Source organism: Pleurodeles waltl, chromosome 8 (assembly GCF_031143425.1).
Source record: "Pleurodeles waltl isolate 20211129_DDA chromosome 8, aPleWal1.hap1.20221129, whole genome shotgun sequence".
NCBI classification, from domain to species: Eukaryota; Metazoa; Chordata; class Amphibia; order Caudata; family Salamandridae; genus Pleurodeles; species Pleurodeles waltl.
Window position 1 is genome coordinate 422,474,893 of NC_090447.1, and position 20,963 is coordinate 422,495,855.

General features: G+C 43.6%; 1 protein-coding gene across 2 annotated transcripts in view; it reads right to left on the bottom strand.

The window, feature by feature from the left end:
• SLC9A7 (solute carrier family 9 member A7) overlaps window positions 1-20,963 on the bottom strand; it is a 389,146-nt gene that overhangs the window by 228,780 nt on the left and 139,403 nt on the right. For both annotated transcript variants that reach the window (XM_069204294.1, XM_069204295.1), the window contains exon 3: window positions 8,320-8,397. In XM_069204294.1, the coding sequence (XP_069060395.1) occupies window positions 8,320-8,397 (78 nt within the window). The remainder of the gene's footprint in view (window positions 1-8,319; window positions 8,398-20,963) is intronic.

Here is a 20,963-nt window from a genome sequence, read left to right on the forward strand (position 1 = left end):
GGCTTTATTCCCTCTGTTTAATACACCCTGAACACCGTATTAGTGACCAATATCTCATGTGAATTCCTTCTAATAATGCTTCTGTTCATTAAGATTTCAGCACTGTACAGACTTATTCCTAACATGTTCAAATTTGTCCATGAATTAGGGTGTAATTTGTCCCCATTATGAGGGGTCCGTGTATTACTTTTGTGTTTGGCATTTATTGGATGGTCTACTGTTCATAACATCACACCAGCATTGTTTTTTCCAACTTCTTGCAGGCCAGTTACTGGTAATTTCATTTGACTATTGGGTTTCTAAGGAAACCAATCAAGTTGTCTGGGCTTTTGTCTGGAGGGTTAACCTTGTAGATAAGAGATGGGCTTTTGTTTGGCTTTAGATACATAATCGTGTAGGAGGGTAAGCCCCTGCCCTTAAAACATTCCTCCTTACTCCCTCTTTTACTCTGTGTCAAACAATAAGACTATATTATCCTAATATCTGTTTAATGGAGGTTATTTCTTTGACAAGGGCACCCATAACACATGTCAGATAGTTTGAGATTGAAGAACTGGGCTTACTTTGTGCTTTGGATGACGACAGCTTACGCTTCCCCATTGTAAGTGCTGGTGGAGGAGTGAGGAACCAAGAGAGTGGGTCTGTCTGCACCTGTCCATCCCACATACATCCTGCGGGAGCTCAGCACCCTGAAATGTGCTTCCCTGCCCATTGGAGCCCTCCTCCAAGGCGACAACTGGATGCTAGCCCCTGGTGTGCCTGGCAAATACAGCATCCCGCGCAGCGGGTGCTCAGTGCACTGACATACACTTCTCCACCCTTGGGCAACTCTTCCTCAGCTTGTGGTGACAGCTGGAGGCTGTAGCCCTGGTGTGGCCAGTAAGAACGGCCACTTCCAATCAACAAACAGGCACTCACTTCATGTCTAATGATACAAGTCCCTCGTCCATCGTGGAGTGTGCCACTATGCCTATCACTCAACTCAATTTAGTGTTTTAAGGTCTGGTATCAAGAAATGGATGACAACTACGCTACTGTGTAGGCGTGGGTGAAAAATTCAGCTCAGGCAAAATTCTGCCAACTGTTGCATGGAGGAGTTTTTCCTTGTGCATTGCTCGCCAACGTTAAGTTGGCGGGCGAGAATTTGCATCCTCTAGTGGGATTTACAGATGCTAGAATGCCAACACGGTGAGATTTCTCAACGTGAGTAGTCGCAGGAGGTCGCAACCATTTGTGTTGAGAAAGCTGCCGCTCAGGTACAAAATCTACTCGAGCAGCAGAGAGAAGCAGCACCCTCTAGAGCGCCGCACAGAAGCAGCACAGAAGAAGCTCCTGGTGCTAAAAATCAGAGCGAACAGGGAGACATGCTCAATTGCATCCTTACGCTATGAACATCCTTCCAAGCAAAAACTCCCACAAACCGCCCCTAGCTCGATGTCTGATTTCACCCTCACCTTATGAACATCCTTCCAAGTAAAAAGTCCCCCCTATTGCCACCAGGTAATGCCATGTGGCTTCAGTGCGACTCAACAACTGGCCATGGTGACAGAGTATATTAAGCAAAAACCGGTGCTAGTGTTAGTTCCTCTTATTTTTTCTGCATCCCAGGAAGGTGTGCAGTAGCATATATACCTTCTGTGCATACCCTGTGATCTTATTAGTGTGACACTAACACATAATAAGATCCCAGGGAAGGCAGAGGGCAGTGAGGAATCTGTAGAAAAGAATATGTATCCACCAGAAATGTTGCTAGTAAGGGTAAGTAACTTTTTCCTTCTGATCGATTCACCTTGCCATAGACTTTTGGCCTTATGAATGAGTACCACAGCAATACCTTCTTTGGGGGTGGGATTATGTAGTGCTGGTTAACCAAGAAAGACATGCAACACAGCCCTTGCAAAGTATCTATTACTGCGTACTAGGACTGTGAGGTGATAATACTTAGCAGAAGTGTGTAAGGAGGACCATGTGGCCTTGCAGCAGATGTCGGTCACTGAAACACTGGAAGAAGCCAAGGCCACAGTGTACAGTCATCCTCCTGAGGATCCGCCCAGCCTAAGAAATAGGAGATGTTGATACAGAGGATGATTCAGCATGAAATGGTGTGTTTGGCCACACTTTTGCTCTTTACTCCACCAATGCCCATTGAGAGATGATCATCCACTCAGTCAAGGGCGGTCAACATACTAAGACACTATACGTTTGGAGTCCAGTCTATGCAGCTCCACCTCCTTTATTGGATGACGAAGGGGTAAAATAGTTATAGACTGGCTCAGGTGAAAAGTAGAAATCAAATTGGTAATTATAGAGGACTAACACTTGTCCTAGCAGAACACTGTGAGAGGTCATAAACTGAAGGGGCCTGAAGTTCTCTAACCCTACTTGCTGGTTATCTCCATCAGTACTATTGTCTTCAAAGGAGGAAGTTGAACTGGACAACTTTGCATCTGCCCAAACAGAGATGCTATTAAGAAATTCAACACATGATTCAGATCTCACTGAGGAACGATGGACGAAGTGCAAGGAAACAAAGTAAACTTCTAAGAAAAAGTACCACTAATGACTACTTGTGCCAGTCTCCACTAAACAAGAGACAGCACAAACTGCAACACATCAGAAAGGTGGAATTTAAAATGGTCTAAGTCTTTTGACTCACAACATTGACCAAAGCTGTTCCAGTAACCTACATAAATGGATTTCATATTGAGTTACCTGGCAGCTGACATGAGTAGCACAACTTTCTCAAGAAGGCAAAAAGACTCTAGAGGATAGAACTCAATCCATTTGCATGCAGCTGCAGAGTCAGGGATTGGGGTGGAGGTCCTGGCCATCTTGCTGCAACAGTAGGTCCACTCTATGTAGGAGTGGAAGAGGTGGCCGAATGCGGAGTGCCAAAAGATCAGTATTCCAGACCCTTTTTACACAATCGGGGCAATTAAATTATCAATCCGCCTTCACCTTCCACCGTCATGTCAATAGCAGCAGTGGAAATGCGTACATCAGGCCATTGGGCCAGCTCAAGCTAAAGGCACCCCTAAGGAAACCTTTCACAGGAATACACATAATACAAACTAGAAGACATTTCCTGTTTTGGCTCATGGTGAAAAGGTCCACGTATAGACACACCCAATCTGGAGAGGATTACCTCCAGCACTTCTGGGTGAAACTCCCACTAATGTTCTTCCAGTAAGGAGCAACAGAGCATCTGCTCTCATATTGAGGAAAGTACTGGGAAGTTTGACCACTGCCGCACCCACTGCCGCAGGTGAATCGCCTTCCAACCCAGTCACACCACTGTGCCTGTTGGATTGTGGTGGTACTGTCCACCAGATTCTGAATGGTGCTCTCCGAGATGGAATGAAGAAATACCCTCATGGTAAGGCAGACTGCCCACAGCTTCAGTACTTTTATGTGCCAGCATTGCTAGAACACAGGACAATGGCCCTGCACCCTCATGTTGTCCAGATGGGCACGCTAGTAAAGAGGCATCCATGATTATTGTAGCCTGTGCCTAGGATGTACTGAAAGAATGACCCACCAAAAGCCTGCAGGGTTTCATACACTAGTGCATACCTGAACGGACTGATTGAAAGATCTGCACCTTCACAGAAAGGCTCCCTTAAAGCAGGAGACACCGTTTTCACAAGCGCTACTGAAAGGCCTTAATCTGTCATCTAGCAAACGCCACCAGCAGGGTGCATAAGACCTTGAGGACAAGCAGACATAAGGTGAATAAAATCAAGATCAATGTCAAAGTCAGGAAGCTCTGCATAATCTCTTTCATCCTCTATGGGTGAGGAAAAGCCTTCATTTAGGTGGTGTCCAACACCACGCCTATAGGTGTTAACCTCTCCCTCAGAGTGAGGCCTTGATAGTAAAGCTCAAGCTGTGGAGCAGAGGAGCTGTGTGCTGAAAGTGGTCCTTGGTCAGCACCTGGGATTCTGATTTCAGTTGCCAGTTATTAAAGGATAGAAATACATGGACTCCTGACTGCTGCTGTCACAACAACTTCTTTTGTAAAGGTGTATGGCACAGATGTCAGCCTGAACTGCAAGATCATGGACTGATAGGAATTAGAACCCATAGTGAACCTCAAATAACACCTGTATTGTGAAGAAATAAAGTTGAAATTGGCGTCTTGGAGATCCAAGAAAACTAACCAATCCCAGGCTCTCAGGGCCAGCATGACTTAACTCCTGGACAGCTCCTTGAACTGCTGAAAGAGTATGAACCAGAATGAGCTTTAGGACTTCATCGTTTCTGGGGACCAAGAAGTAAAGGGAGTAAAATGTGCCTTTCTGCCAGAAGCACTACCTCTAAAATGCCTTTGTTCAGCAGGACAAGGACTTCCACCTCTAAAATTGAGGGGTAGGTCAGAGAGAGCATACTGGTGGAAGAATGGTGCACAGTAAGCGATGAAGGGGAGCAGTTGTGATTTAGCTGGGTGACCTAGTGAGCCATTGTGATTGTCTCTGCATTGATATAAAAGTGGACCCTTCACCTGCAGAAAGATAATGGTGTGGAAGTGGGGGGAGTCGGAGATTTTAATTCGGAAGATCAAATACAGCACGGCCGATATTGTATTTTCTGCTACTAGTGATTGTGACACCCTGCCCCGAAAGCAGTAGTACATTTGTTGTGGCACCTGGACCAGCTGAGAATGTTGTCTTTATCAGGACAGCATTACCCTAGAATAACTTCCAACCTGCATGTACTCCTGGTAGAAATGTCTTGCTGGGACCGCTATACCAAGGGAAGAGTCAGGCTTATTCCCTAACTGCCACTCATCATCAAAGGGCATGTCCATGAGGTTTGCCTGAACAACTCCTTAGAAGCCAGCGGAATGTATCCAACCATGGCAGCACAGCATGACAACCGTGCTGATGGATTAAGCCATGGTGTCGGCTGAGTCCATGAATCATTTCAGGATCTTTTTGGAGGAATCCAACCTGCTGATCACAAAATTGATAAATGGCTTTTCATGTGGTCTGATAGGTGGATGTCTACATTTTTGCCAAAACCCTGACCTGCTAAGAGTTGGCTGATGGTGAAGGAAACGCCTGTATCATCTTTTTCAATGTTGGGTTTCTTTCAGACCAAGAGTCTGGCATTTAAAAACAGCATCGAGACTTCAAACGGTCCACAGAGGGGACCCCTCCTGCGAGGAAGAAGAGGAATTCTAGAATGGATGAACACAAGGGACAAGGGAGGGTAAGCCCAAATAACAAAAATAGTTTTTACTTAAGGAAGTGTGCCCTTCCAAAACATCACCAATGGCTGCAGGAAGCACCCAAGTAGATTAGTGCTCTCTTTATGTCCAATGGGATACTTTCAGATTTGTGGAGTCCTCACCCACAGGTACCACAGGTGGCCTGCTTCATCATCGGACCCCCACTCGGATCACCTAAAGGGATATAGTGGGCTATACACATTTGTAAGCGGAGCACTTCTAAACTTCACAATAGAAGGTCTGGGGGTTATTGTGGGTTAAAAATGCCTCCTAGATTCTACAGACTAAATTTACTGAACTAGGTCTTGGGCAAGATTAAAAAATGTGAGATGTCATGAGGAAATGAATGAGTTTTAACATCAATAAGGTCGACATGTTTCAACTGTTTCAGAGCCCAGAAGGGTCGATCTGCTTTCTTCAGGACCAAACTAGTAACTCTCCGCTTTGTTATGTAGAAAATTCAAACCACTGCAATACTACTGCAACAAACAAATAGGAAGCATGCATGCAATACCATACTGTAGGAAGATTTGCTTCAATATGAAAGCAGATGGCCTATACACTATACAGGTCTCATAGGAAATTGCAGGGGGACTGTCCCTGTAGTCACACATTTGTCAAGGGATCGTGTCCTTCACAGTACCTATAGTGGTCCCTGCAAGTCTGCATTTCAGTGACTGGACGTGATCCATGACGAATCAGTGACTGAAATGCAGGTCTGATGATGATGATGAAACAGGCCACTGGTGGTACCTGTAGGTAAGGACCCCACAAATATACCTGAAAGTATCTCATTGCAGGTAAAGAGAGCACTACTCTACCTGGGTGCTTCCTACAACCATTGGTGATGTTTTGGAAGGGCACGCTTTGTTAAGTAAAAACTGTTTGTTAATTTAGGCTTACCCTCCCTTGTGTTCTTTTAGTGTTTCAGAAATTGGGAAGTGGAGGGCCCCCTTCTTTTGACTTCTCACTCCTTAAGTCATGTGAATTTTACAGTGGCACTCTGGGTTTTTTCTAGGAAGATTAATTCAGAGATAGTTCCCTGTGAGGAGACTTACTGCAAGTAAAGGGGATTACTCTGGCATGGGCCTGAAACCTTTCCTAAACACCACATGCAAATGTCATGCGAGTCTGACAAGGGCAATTTATTTAGGTATGTGCAATAAAGCCTAAACCCTGAGATTTATGGGGAAGATATTTGACCTAGCTGCTGTCAAAATGCTGAGGTATTTCATCAGTGAATACAGAAGAGAGCTCTGGGTCTGCTTTACTGGGTGCCAAAAAACACCATCTGACCAGCATGACAGCTGGCGCCTAATATAATCCAATGTTGTCAAGTCTGCTTGGAGGAGTTTCTGCTGACACTGCTTGGCAGTATCTGGCAGTGCTAGAGAGCTGCAGCTATGGAAATATTTTCCACACCAGTCTGATGCCTCAAATGACATTCATAAGATGAGGCAATTGTAGAAAGATATAGCCATCACAAACATCCTTATTTATACTGCATACAAAGTGGAAATTACTGGAGTGAAAAGGCCACCTTAATGTTGACTGAAGATCACATTAACAATAATGTGAAGATCTGATTGATATACCAAACCATTATAGCACATGGAGCTGTCCCAGCCCTGAAAACACCCAGCAACAATATGGTTCAATACGGTCAACAAAAAGATAGACATGTGTGGGACTATTTCTGACCTGCTAATTTAATTATTTGATCATATGCAAAGAATACTAAATTGAATCACAAGAGGTCGGACATAAACCAAAAGGATAGCATACATGATACTTGTATAGGGAAGACTCTAATGATTCCCAATCAATGCATGGATCACCTTCAGCATGCTTGTAATTATGCTCAAATCCGTCTTTGTCAACATTCAAGCAGGGGTTACCACTCAACACATGGTTTACCTTCAACATGCTCACAATTATGCTAAAAACTATCCTTATAAAAACTCAAAAATAGTTAAAGGATGAAATCTTTCTTTAGGGCTCCACCATCATCCAAGGTTCCAATTTTCAGTCACTGTTGCAAACCCTCAGTGCTTAATGTCTCCACCAGAAAGGCTATCCTACCTTCAGGTGAAAGCAATCAAACCTCAAGCATGTAGCCAATGTAAGCAAAGCTTATTCATCCTCAACGTGGAAAGAATTCACGTCAAAACACTTTGGTTGTGTCAGTGGAGGTTGGTTAATCTTGAAACAAACCCAGATAACATACCAGAGTGAATTAATAGAATAGCAGGTATTTTTGAGCTGGCATACCCAACTAAAAGAAGCCGCAGCAGCATCCATCATTTATCTTCTATCAGCATCAAAACACAGAATTTCTGTAGAAGTATTATTCCATCACAACGTCCAGTCGGTGGTTAGATTCAGAATACAACCTAGTTCTTCCAGATTAACACTGCAATTCAGTCAATACACAACATCTCCATGCAGTGGATGTTAGCTGCAAGGTGAATGTTCAGTGTGATCAGGTCTTAATTAAACATAAATATTTGTGGTTAGATTATCTGGATGATGAATGTCTATTTTCCAAACTTCCCACCAGTAGCAGAGTTTTTTTTTCATATGTTTGGAATTCTTCGCATGCCTAATGACTAAGGAAGTAGAAACCTAACAGTAAGTATAAATTACTCATGTACCAAACGATACAGTGTCCATCATACAGCCGTTCCACCTCTCCCTCTGCTCTGTATCTACTGGCAGTAACAGAGGTAAAGGATCTAAGGATTGGTTGGCTGAGAAAGCTTGTGGCGTGAAGGGCCTGGGCACAGGAAGCAATATATATGGGCGCTTGGGCATCCTTTTAGTGTTGCAGTACTTGTGCCAGCCACAGAGGTCAGTCAGTCCACGTGTAATAGGTGAAGGGGCCCAAACAACTACAGGAATGATGAAGGCAAGTAAGCTGCACCGTTCAGTGACTATATTGCTTACTTCTTGGATACCTATTTATCCCTCAACAGCTCACAACATTTTCCCCAAAACAGACATCAAACACAGGTAGTTAACTGTATAGATTGGCATACAATCATTCCCAAACAGAATATGAGTTGCAAATCTGCAAAAGCTATGCTTACCTTCCTCAGGCTGTACCCAGCATGAAAGATGATGGGTGGCAATAAAATGTTGAAAAATACTTCAGAGTCAAACGTTACCTGAAATGAAGCAGATAGACAGAAGTTATTTAATGATTTTTGAGACGTTCACAAACAGATACAATGATATGTTACATATATTTTCAATCTTACAATCACAAGAAGTGTCTGAATACTTTTGGTTCAGTGTGGGTAATATAGTTGAACGTTCTTCAATAGACAACACAATTGTCATCTTTTGGGGGAATTCCATCAAAAGCATTATGGATCACAATGGTGCCAGGATTTCAGGATAAATACTGACAATGTGAGTCAATTTGGATGTGTCGCCTAAACGTCTATTCCAAGGATACTCCAGAAGGACAGCTACAGCTTCAAAAAAATCTAACCTGTTTGAGTCACTAAACTGGCAAAGTTTTTTAGACATACTTGTGACGTGAAACGGAAGGGAACAAAGAACTTTCTATGAATTTAAGATGTTCCCATTCTGTGGAGCAAAATACAGTAGTTTACTGACAATTAGACAGATTAGGACTCAGCTGTCAAGCTCAAGATTTTCAAAACAAAAGGAGGACTCCTACACTGTGCAGATAGTACAATGATAAAGATATTGCCCTAAAAAGTAGATGTATATTCAATAAAAGCCCCATGACGCCGCCGCTTCAAACAAACAGCTAAAGGCATGTATAATACACGATGGTCAGGGAGGCAACAGTCAAAAGACCAGACGTTTTAAACCGACACCATTGTTTTAACAAGTGTTGGCAAAGCCAATAGCTCACGTCTATTCAACAGCTATTGCCTTTGCCAATGTGTTTTAGCCATGTTGTACACCAGCATGGTTGCTGTTCAGCATGGTTAAAAGTTAGTGATGTGGAAAAGAGTGGCGTGGAGTGAGGTGGAGTGTCAGAGTAGAGCGGCGTAGAATGGAGTATTGTGGAGTGTCATGGAGTGTCACAGAGTGTTGTGGAGTGACGTAGAATGTCGTGTGGTGGCATAGAGTGTTGTGGAGTAACGCAGAGTAGAGTGACTAGAGTGGAGTAACGCAGAGTAGAGTGACTAGAGTGGAGTAACGCAGAGTAGAGTACAGTAGATTGGAATGTTATGGACTGGTGTACAGTGGAGTGGCATAGATTGGAATGGAGTGAGGGGACGTAGAGAGGACTAGGGTGGAAGGGTGTATAGTGGAGTGAGGTAGAGTGGAAAGGAGTTGAGTGAAGGGGCATAAAGTGAGGTAGTAGAGTGTCGTAGACTGGAATTGGGTAGAGGGGAGTAGCACAGAGCGGAGTAAAGTGGCACTGAGTGGTAGAGAGGGAGTTGCATACAGTGGAGTAGAGTGTCATGGTGCAGAGTGACTGTCAGAGTGGAGTGGCACAGAGTGGAGTAGAGTTTCACAGAACGGAGTGGCACAGTGTCATGAAGTGTAGTGGAGTGGAGAACATCAGAGGAGAGTAGAGTGGAGTAAAGTGGAGTGGCATGGAGTAGAGTAGAGTGGAGATGCATGGAGCGGTGTAGAGTGTCATGGTAAGTAGAGTGTTGTAGATTGAAGTAGAGTGAAGGGGAGTGGAGGGACGGTGCATAGGCTGTCATAGAATGGAGTAAAGTGGCATGGAGTGGCATAGTGGGAGTTGCGGAGAATGGAGTAGCAAATTGTAGAGTGGCACAGAGTGGGGCAGATTGTCACAGAGTGGAGTGGCACGTCATACACTGGAGCTGCGTTGAGTGGAGTAAAATGTCAGAGTGGGGTGGCACAAAGTGTCATAGAATAGAGTGTCAAAGATTGGCACAGATCAAAGAAACAGTGACATCAACCTGCCAGGAAGTACTGGGTCCCAAGAAACATCAGCATAAAGAAAGTATCTCCACTAGGAATCTCCACAAAATCCATGAGAGAAAGGTAAACAAAGCTGCAGTCAACACCAACCGAATAAGAGCAGAAAAAGCAAAAGCTCAAGTCAAATACATCAAATCCGACAAGGAAGCCAAGAGAAGCTTAAGAGCAGACAAGCGAAGATTCATGGTTGACCTTGAGCCCAGGAAGCAGCAGGCCATGGAAACTTGCAAAAACTCAGCAACATAACAAGGAAACTCTCCGGCAGATAGAGCAAGCCAAAAAGACCCGTTGAAGACAATTATGAGTAACAAAGGCCAACAAAAAAGATGGGTGGAGCCCTCTGTGAAGCTACGGAACCTGTCCATGCTGCACCTCCACCAGATATACAGCAAACTGACAAGGACTTGCCAATCAACTGCAGCAGACCAACCAAGGAAGAAATATGGAAATCCATGAAACATCTGAGAAATGGGAAGGCAGCAGGACCTGACAATATTCCTGCAGAGGCCCTGAAGGCAGACATTGAAACAACCATAAAGAAGCTCTATCCCATGATTTGGAAGGATCTGGGAAGAGGAAAAGGTACTATCAGAGTGGATGAAAGATATCTCATCAAAATCCTCAAGACATGTGACCTGAGTAACTGCACAAACAACGGAAGAATAACTCTTCTTTCAACCCCAGACAAAGTATATAACAGAGTCATCTTGAACAGATTGAAAGAACAAATTGACGCTCAGTTGCGAGACCAGTAAGCTGGCTTCCACAAAGATAGATCCTGCACAGACAAGACTGCAATACTGCACATCATCATTGACTAGTTGATGGACTGGAACTCCTGACTCTATGTTATCTTCGTCAACTATGAGAAGGCATTCAACAGCATGGACAAAAAGACTATTTGGAAACCTCCTCTGCCACTATGGTTTGCCAGATAAACTTGTAAGAATCATCAGGAACTCTTATGAAGGAATGACCTGCATAAGAGTCCATGGAGGACAACTCAATGGAAGCCTCCCAAGTGAGGACCAGAGTCCACCAGGTTTGTTTGCTCTCACCTTTTCTCTTCCTCCTGTCCATAGACTGGATCATGAAGACATCCACAGCAAAGAGAAGAACTGGGATCCAGTGGACACCTTAGACACACCTCGACAACCTGGACTTTGCAGACAACCTGACCCTATTCTCCCATACCCATCTGCAGATGCACGAAAGGACCAATAATGTGGCAGCCACATCAGCACAACTTGGTCTTAACATCCACAGAGGAAACACTAAGATCCTGGCGACTACCACAGCCAGCACAACTGCAGGCACTCTCGCAGGCGATGCACTAGAAGAGACTGAGGCCTTCACCTACCTCGGCGGTGTCAAAGACAAGCAGGGCTGCACAGATATTGACATTATGACAAGAATCAGTAAAGCACGGGCTGCATTCTTTCAGCTAAAGAACACCTAGTGCTTCAAGGCCCTAATGATTCAAATCATGCTGGCTTGCAAGAGTGTTGAAAGCAAAAAGAAAAGATGATAGACGGAATGCTGAAAAATGCAAACATTCACCCCTAGTCACAAAGATCTGGGTTTAATCCCTCGTTTTTTTTGCCCACCACGTGTGGAAGTGTGTTGGGCATCCAAGTCATGTGGGACCTGGTCTAGGAAAACCATAACATTACCAGCCTCAACACAAAAGCTAAGTGGTGACAAACGTAGGAAAAAATGCCACTTTAAATTTGCAGGTGACTTGAGCAGTGAACCTTTCAATAACTTCAAGCGCTCATGTCGATGACAGCGATGTCACTGAGGAACAGACCATTTCCTATTAGAGATGTTACACTTTCTTAAGGTAGCAGCACTTAGTAAATTTATGTTCTAATCCACTACCATTGATCAGGTAGATGAAGGATGTCCTGACAAAGGGTGGGTGAAAACAAATTTATAATTTGTGGAATGGGGAAAACAGATTTATTTGTCCAATTGATTTGAGGAGTGGAACTGATCTACAAAAAAAACACCCAAATCCTCTCGGCAGGTGAACCAGGACAATCAAGGTCATATTGGGCCAGTCATGCAGGGATAAAAAAACAACCACATGCACTGCACAAACTGCTCAGACACTGGGCAGTCAATAGCTGGTTGCAGGGTATAGGGCTGCCTTCCACCTTGTTTTTCACCTGGGTACGTGGAAGCATATCAGTAACAAAATTTCACTGACGAACACCACAATCCAGTTCCGCGAAATTAAAAAACGTTTGTCCTGCCCTAGACCTGATTGTGCTGAGCTTGATACTCATGATGATGAGGGTACCAATCATTGTACAAAAATGACAACAAAGATTGCACAATATAGTTTGAGGAAGCCCAAAAAACAAATATCCCGTCTGCTGAAATCTAAGCCCCATTATATCCTATGGGACTTAGATTTCGGTGGACGGAATATCTGTAACTCGTCTGCCAATATCTAAATCAGGCCCTTAGTTATCAATGGTGCAGCAGGTGAAATGGCATCAAGGCCCAGGAGCCCCAGGGGCCAAGTGAAAACCGGATTATTGCTGTATTTTGCCACCCAACTAGCAGTCAAGGGGCATTTTCCTTGCTTGCATAGGGGGTCATGGCATTCTTGCTACGCTATGGATTAGTGTCGTGAGCCCTATCACTTATTTACAACCTGTTAAATTTGAGTTATTGGCCTTGCTCTTGATGCTTGGTGGAGGTCTTAGTGTGCAGAATTATTTAGCTTGGTGAAGCCTGCACAACCAAGTGTTTACAGGAGGAGAATGTCACATTATGTAGTGCTACGAGCAGCAACATCTTGAATAGGAGTATTTGCCGAGTACCACAAAACATTGCGGTAAAAACACTTTAAAATGTTAGACTGCAAAACATCTCACATATAATCTGAAGAACATCTCACCCTTCTACTGAAGAGTCTCTGCAAACATTTAAAACCATTGATATGGAACCCTAACAAAAAATAGTAGCCTAACCTATATCAAGCTACAAAACGTTGTAGTCAAAGCTAAAATATCATATGCTTTACTCTTTCTTTGAGGGCGCCTGTTTAAAGCTTTGTGATATTCATTGAAATATTTAATTTCTGGTCCGGATTCAGGGCTCAGGGCTTAGAAGGTGATCACACCTTGGGGCAAGTGTGGCTCCCAAAAAATCTCATCCATTAGGTTACGTCACTCCCGGTATTAACCCTACCTCGCAAAGCGGTCCACATCTCCCGAATGGCGGTGAAGACTTCTCAAAGAGATGGATTTAGCCATTCTGACAGTGTTGTACTATGACGTTTCCTGTCGGCTCCAGATATACTGCGTATCGCGTGTAGTGAGCTCACCACAGTATTAATACATACCTGCTGCACGCCTTTTTGTAGGAGTCTTACTGAAGGGCCATTTCTACTAGTATTGCTTCCTGACTGAAATCCCGGGATATGTGAGGGGGTAGAGGGCAGTTAGCAGGGTTGCAGTGGAGGGATGGTGCATGGAATTTATCACTGCTTGCAGTCAGCATCACTTCCCAACCCAAGGTAGAGTCACTGATTGGACTTCCTTGATTGATACATGCTGTGTAATGTCAAACAGGTACGGTACCAGAATATCGCTGTTAGACTACCATCTGACACAAATATAGTGTGCTAAAACTGCTTGCAAATTTTGTTTACACCAGTGGAGTTACTAATATAAAATCTGTGCCTAATGGGATGATCTTTAGAACACAATATTTATGCCAGATGATATTTCTGCATATGACATTCTGAAATACAATTGTCATACATGTTAATATTCCGTTAAGCTCATCTTCTGCTAATACTAATATAAAATAGTTTATGAGGAAGAGTTCAGAGGAATCCTGGTGGTAGGTAGTGATGGGCCAGTTTTATCAACTGGATGTGTACACAATAATACAAATATACGGGAGGCGTGACTCGGCCAACAACCAGCATGTCATTGCTCGTGCCCAAAGGGTGGCGGGTTCCTAGCACTGTGGCTCACTGAAACCACCATAAGCGCCAAGTGGCACTGGGGGAGAGCCTACCAGTCTACTACCCCGACCCTGTGGTATGGTGCAGGCCAAGCTGACCCGGCTGCAGCAGAATTAGCTACCCTAATAAAGAAGCACAAACTATTCAAATTGTGACACATCAAGGCCTGCCAGGACCCGGCAGGGTGGCATGGGTAAAACAAATGACCCCAAACAGCAACAGCGCACACACTGAAGACCAAGCACATGTGCTGCGTGCAGGGTCAGGAGCCAAGTCAACTGGCAGAAGAAGCAGTGGCACCCGCAGACATGGCAATATACGCTGACATGAAAACACTGCTCCAGGGAATGCAGCAGAGCCTACAATTCATAGACTAAAAAATGGACATGTTCAACCATTTTATTGACAGTGTGACCACATGTCTAGATAATCACTGTGGCGTGTCCACCACCAGGGGTAGCCCCGACCCATTACTGCCAAGCTGCTGAACTAACGCAGCAGAACTCTCCAGCTCCTAAGAGAAAATGGTGACCTCCAATGTGAAGGTAGCAAAATTTCACTATACCACCACTTTACACTGGTGGTACAAGAGGTGCAGTGATGAAAAAGAAACGGATTTAACTAAAGATGCCATATGCCATGCTCAACCCAGACCGCTGAAAAGGTCAAGCACCACCATAAGCCAGTGATGTTTGATAACTCGCGGAAGGCGTCAGACTACAAGCTGAGAAAACTGGCAATGGAGCAAGCGGACCAGAGATTCAGCATCAAGACACGGACGAGGACACAGAATGATCGCTGAGTGCAGCACCCAGGGCTACGACCCTTGCAGCCTTTACAAGAGCAGATGCCGTGCCACACATGGGTCAATACTGCTAGAGCAGGAGTTTTTAACAGAATCTTAACAAATATTCATGTATCCTGAGAGTTAAATGTGCATCGAAAATGTAATAACGTAGGAAAAATAATGCACGCATTTGAAAGTATGACCACGTGAGTGGACACCAATGTTCACGTGGACACCAATGTTCACGAAGTGTACTGATTAATGGCTTATTATTATGGAATATTGAGTTTATGTTTGATTAATGTAGTAATACATCATATTAAGGGTAATGCATTATTAAGTATTATTAGGTAGCTTTATTAATTGAAAGCTTTAACTTAGCGGAGGTCTTGGCCTAGTTGCACGTCCTCATGTCAAGCTGCATTTCTAAAGCATTTAACAAAATGTCTGTTTAGAGAATTAAACTATGATTTTCTACTGTGCTGACCTAATCTGCTCGTAGCTAAAAGTCTTTTTCATGAGAACCGCTTGCTAGAAGATGCTGTTCCTGCGGAATGCAACAATGTAAATGTAATATATGTAAGACTGACTTTCTCAGGTGAGAACAATGACCATACTGACTGGAGTGTGAGCTGCTACAATATTGTTATGTGACGAGCCGGATGGATGAGAACAATACGAAAGGAGCCAATCATCGACATGTGAACTAGTAGAAATGTAGATTTGATGTTTTAGTTTTATTGGACAAAGTGTTAACATGCGATCCCTTGACCAATAGGGACTTGGGAAGTAGTTTAAGGAAATCTAACTTAACAGGACTGCACTGGGAGAAGCGACCGCATTTTCGTCATTATTTTCTTGAGTGTCTTGAGAAGAGACATGCTTAACTTTAATGCTTAAAGACTTTGCTTCTTCTGAACTTTGGTGCTGAATCCTGATGCCTTGCTGACCAGACTGATGGCCTGAGGACGAAGACTGATACTGCTTGATGATCCATACTGAGGATAGGTATATTGGCGATAATGATATTTGCTTTTGTTTCCAGGTACCAACCAAACTACTCTGGCAGAGCCAGAGTTAGATGTTTTCCAAATTTCTGTTGACTAAATAGTTTTGCATGAAAAGCCCAACATGCTAATTCTAATTTGGTGTTAGTTAAGGAGTTCACTAATGATGTTCAATAGGAGATAACAACTGATGCTTTTCTCTGCGGACATCTAAATGTATGTAATATAGTTTGCGCAGTTATTCTTGCTATTAATTTGCACAGTGATTTTGGAATGTGTAGCAGCTCAAACCTTGATTAGATTGAGTTTCTTTCGTCGCTTTGGACACCCAGTGTTGTTTCTGTATGTTTATCACTTGATTTTGAGATTAACTTATGTGACATTAGCACTGTTAATATAGGGAAAAAAGTATTCTAACTTTTACACAAAGGTGTGGTTATTCATGACTGCAAGGTCATGCTGTGTCAATTACTGACTTTTATCGATTACTAATATTATTGATTATTTTTGATAACTGATGCTAATAATTGACAATTGGTTATTGAACTTTGATGGTACGGGACCTTTATGGTCGGAACATCTCAAGCGTTGGTCAAAAGGTTCATCGACCTATTTACGTCCCCTTGTAAGTTTACTTATTAAGGTCTGACGCGCCAACAGTGATGGTAGCAGAGTGATGGTTCGTCCACTTGGGAGCCCATCGCAGAGGTCCAATAACAGGTGTTAACAGAGACAGTAACAGACTGGGGGTTCATCCCCTTGGGAGCCCATCACAGAAGCCCGGTTTTGGTACTGAGAAATAGCAGGCGTTCACAGAGATAGTAACAGTATGATGATACTTCTCCTTAAAAGTCTATTGTAAGACTATCGAGCTAGTTTTGTTTCTTGAGAGCTCCTTATCACAGAGATTTGGATTAATTTTTTTCAGTGATACAGATTGGAGAGAAAATGTGCCCCTAAGTCCTGAAATTACTTTCCCAGAATTTTGGAGCCAGCCAATGGTGGTTTGAGGATGTTCTCAGAGTTCTAGTGATGGTATGAATGAAGTAGGTTTCGCGCTTGCAAAGCTTAGGCCAATCACAGGTGAATTGTGATGTTTGTGAGGGTTTAGGGTGTTTGCATTCTCCAAATGAAGTTGTAGAAGGAGTGTGCGTACTCCGCAGTGTGAGAGTAGGGAGGTCGTTGAAATTCACATGTGTGTGGCGCTTTGTGCTCAAAAAATGTCCACAGGGTTGTGGATGTACGGACCCTGCATGGTCTAAGACCCCGGAGTATATTGAAAAGTGTATGACACATTTGGTTTTTGTTGTAATTTGTCTGGTTTAATAGGTCGAACAAGTCAGAGTGTGAGTCAAAGTGAGTGAAATAATTTTCTACTGAGATCTGGCGAGTCCTATGTGCACCAGGACAGACCCAGTGATCAGTTGAGAGCGGAATTTGCAGGTTGAATTTTGCTTGCGAATCAGGGAGACTGAGAAAGAAACAGTCGCTATTAGAGCGAAACCCCGTCAGTGAAAAAAACGTAAAGTTTCTGAAGCGATTGTGTTACCTTACCTGTAGTAAACTGACACATTTTGTTTTGATTTTGATTAGTGCTCGCAATAATTTTGCATTAGTTTTGTGTGAATCTGAGGTTAGGAAGACAAGCCGCAAGACTTTGTCAGCAGCAGTACGTGTGAGTGGGACGTCATTGGAGCCGCGCTGGGATAGGTTGGTTAATGAGAAGAGTCACACACGGATTGGCAGCCGTCCGAGAAGCACAATTGGTTGAGAAGGTGGGTGAAGAGAATTCTGGGATCAAAAGTGACTTCCCGATTTGATTTTAAATAACATAAATGTCAGAAAGATGAAATGTTTCAAAGCTTTAAAGAGTGCTTTAAGGGGAGATGCATACATTACATTGAGTATAGGAGCAATTACACCACCAGAAGGTACACCAGTTTACATTGTTATGGAGGAAAAGGGTGTCCCGCCATGTCTTTGCCTAAAGCAGTGGTGCAAAGTGACAGGAAACGCTAAGCTCCCATCTTTCCCTATCAATGGAACATTTAACTTGAGAAGCTTAGAGAATCTGAGGAGGGTGGTGTAGGATCTGAAACCCCCTCCGAGACAAGCACAGGTTGAGGCATTAGCGATCTGGGAATTCGTAGACAGACAATAACAGCAGCAGAAATTTGAAAGGAGAATGAGAAAGGCAGAAAAGACATTAACAGAGGCTAGATGGGACAGTGTTCAGATACACTGTAGAAACTAGACTTTGCAAGGGATTAGGGTATTCCCAGCAATTACACAAGACAGTGATAAAGGAGGAAGGAAAGCTACCCGAGAGACAAACAGGAGTCCTTCTGAGAGTGGGGGGGCTAGAAAATCTTCAACAGTGGGTGAAGAATCAGACGATGATGAGTATCTTTTATAGTTATTGAGGAATTGTCCACCATCATATGCAGCACATGAGAGTGGTCCGAGTACAAGTGCTGATCCTACATCTCAGACACAGATTAACACAACAATAAATCCGGAGCAGGTTAATCCTAGCCCGACACAGAGTTCAATGCAGGGTAGTTTTAACGCACCTACTACTCCATTAGTACAAAATCAGATACCACAGCCAAATGTCCAGAGAATTTACCCTGATGTACCCATTGTGGAAAATGCCACAAACCTAATAGTGCCAACAGGAGAGGCTTTCCCAAGACCGATGTTTCTTCAGACAGAGCCAACTCCACTTTTACTGCCTCAAGTGCTGCCACAGGTAATGCGGAAATACTCTCTGATAACAGGAACACAGTCAGATATGTCTATACTGATGAATCAGAATGCAGGAATTACACAACCACAGAGCTTGAGTGTCAGACCAAGGCCAGAAGCTGTATCTGTACCGGTCACTATCGGTCCGATTGTAGCTTTGTTTGCACAAGAGAATGATCAAGCAGGTGGACAGGGAATCATGAGTCAGAATTCGAGGAGAGGAGGCCTTAATGAGAATACCCGAGTAGTCTCTCCAGTGAGACAGACTTTTGACGGGTCGAGATCTTTGCTAGACCTTAGTCCATTCAGAGTTCCTCTGGATTCTGTGATAGGGTCGAACATTAGTCCGAGTTTTAACTTACTGACACCGTAGACCCCGAATACAGTTGTGCAACAGGTGGCACAGGCTAATAACTTTTCGTTGCAAGGTTCAACAGCCAAGAAATTGACTGAATGGTTGGAAAAACTGAATACCCTGCAGAGTGCTCCTACGGGAGGGGAGTACTTGAACTACAAGAGACTCAGCATGGAAGCAGGTGAGCTCATTGGGGGAACTATGGGTGTGAATAGGTTAGAGTCCTACACAGAAGCAGAGTTTAGATATCTGTGCCCGAAGATTATAAGGGAAGTGAGCAATGTGCATCAAAAGCTAGCAGATTTGGCAGAGAAATACGGCACAGAAATGGATAAAACAAAGCATTTGAAAAGGGGCTACAGGTTAGAATTTGAGACCAAAGATTTTGAACACATGAGATCTGCAGGAATGAAGGCACACCTTAGGGAGTTGCTTCAAAGAGCCCAGATTTGGGGAGCATTAGACAAATGGGAAGGCCGAAGGGTAAAGAAAGGGGATAAGAGGAAAAGGGATTCTGTGGAGCTGACTGCAAACGTGCAGCAAGGATGCAGTGAAAATGTTACCAATGAGAGATATTCCAGGAGGGAATTTTGTTCATGTCCCTTGGAGCAGAGGTGACATTCTGTCATTTACAAACGATTATCCCAGACTGAGAGAGAAGCCAGTGGAATGGTACAAGCAGACAGACAGGTTTGTAAAACTTGCAAAGTGCCTTTCGGAGGACTTCAACACTCTATTAGAGATAGTAATTCCAGCCCATCTATGGGTAGAGTGTAAGAGGAGTATAGATTTGCCGACAAAAGAACCAGAGAGAGAGATCATGTTACAGGTGCGCAGTCTCCTGAGGTAATGAAATATTACTACAAAGTAACTGAATTTCTGGAAACGAAAATTTCTACCAAAAACATTGACTGGCGGAGACTTGATAGGACAGCTCAGGAAGCCAAAGAGTAAATACAAGCGTAATATGAGAGACTGTTGCAGGTGTTCAACCATTACAGTGGCACAGAAACAATTGAGCCGAAACACATGATTCATTTTGTGTTCAGATTTGTCGAAGGATTGAGACCTGAGATTACCCAGATGATTAGGAGTCATTTGATTTGCTGGCAAGCAAAGCCGATGGACGAGGTGTTGCAGTATGCTAAGTATTGTAGAGAGGAGATTGAATTGAAGCAGAGAAAGCTGAAAGGGAAGGCAATGGTGATGTAAATTAAAGCTGCACAAACAGCGATACAGGGAAATTTTCCACAACAGCTACCACAGCAGCAGGGAAACATGGTAGTTCAAAATCAGATGAGAGGTAGAGGTTGCGGAGCTAATGTAAATCGTGGTCCAGCCATGGATACTGTAGTGGTTCAGAATGATGTGCACGGAATGAATAAATTGTTGCCTTGTCACACTTGCGGAGCGGTGGAACTTTGGAAGAGAGTGTCCGATGATGGTGCAGGAAGGTGTTGTTCAGCAAACTAATGACATCAATTTGTTCCAAAGCATGAGAGGACTGAGTATGAGAGGTCATAATCCGAATTTTCAAGGTAATGTCAATCAAATGCAAGGTTTTCAACCCATGCAGCAGGTATAAATGCCACGTGTACAAATGCCAGTTGCAGCCGATGCAACAGCAGGTTCCCATGGTACCTAGACAGCAAATACAAATACCTCAAGCCCCAATGGAACAGCAACAGGTGATGCGTCCTCCACAGGTCACAGGTCAGAAGCTTAACCAAAGTAATAACAGTGCATCAATTCCAGTGAGACTGGAATAAATCATGATTGGGTGAGCAAGATGTCAGATGAGGAATGTGTGCTTGCAGCTTCCTTAGAAGTAGATAAGAAAGGTCCCTATGTGAAGGGAAAAGTCATGGGTCACTGAGTTTCATTCTTGATTGACACGGGAGCTACAC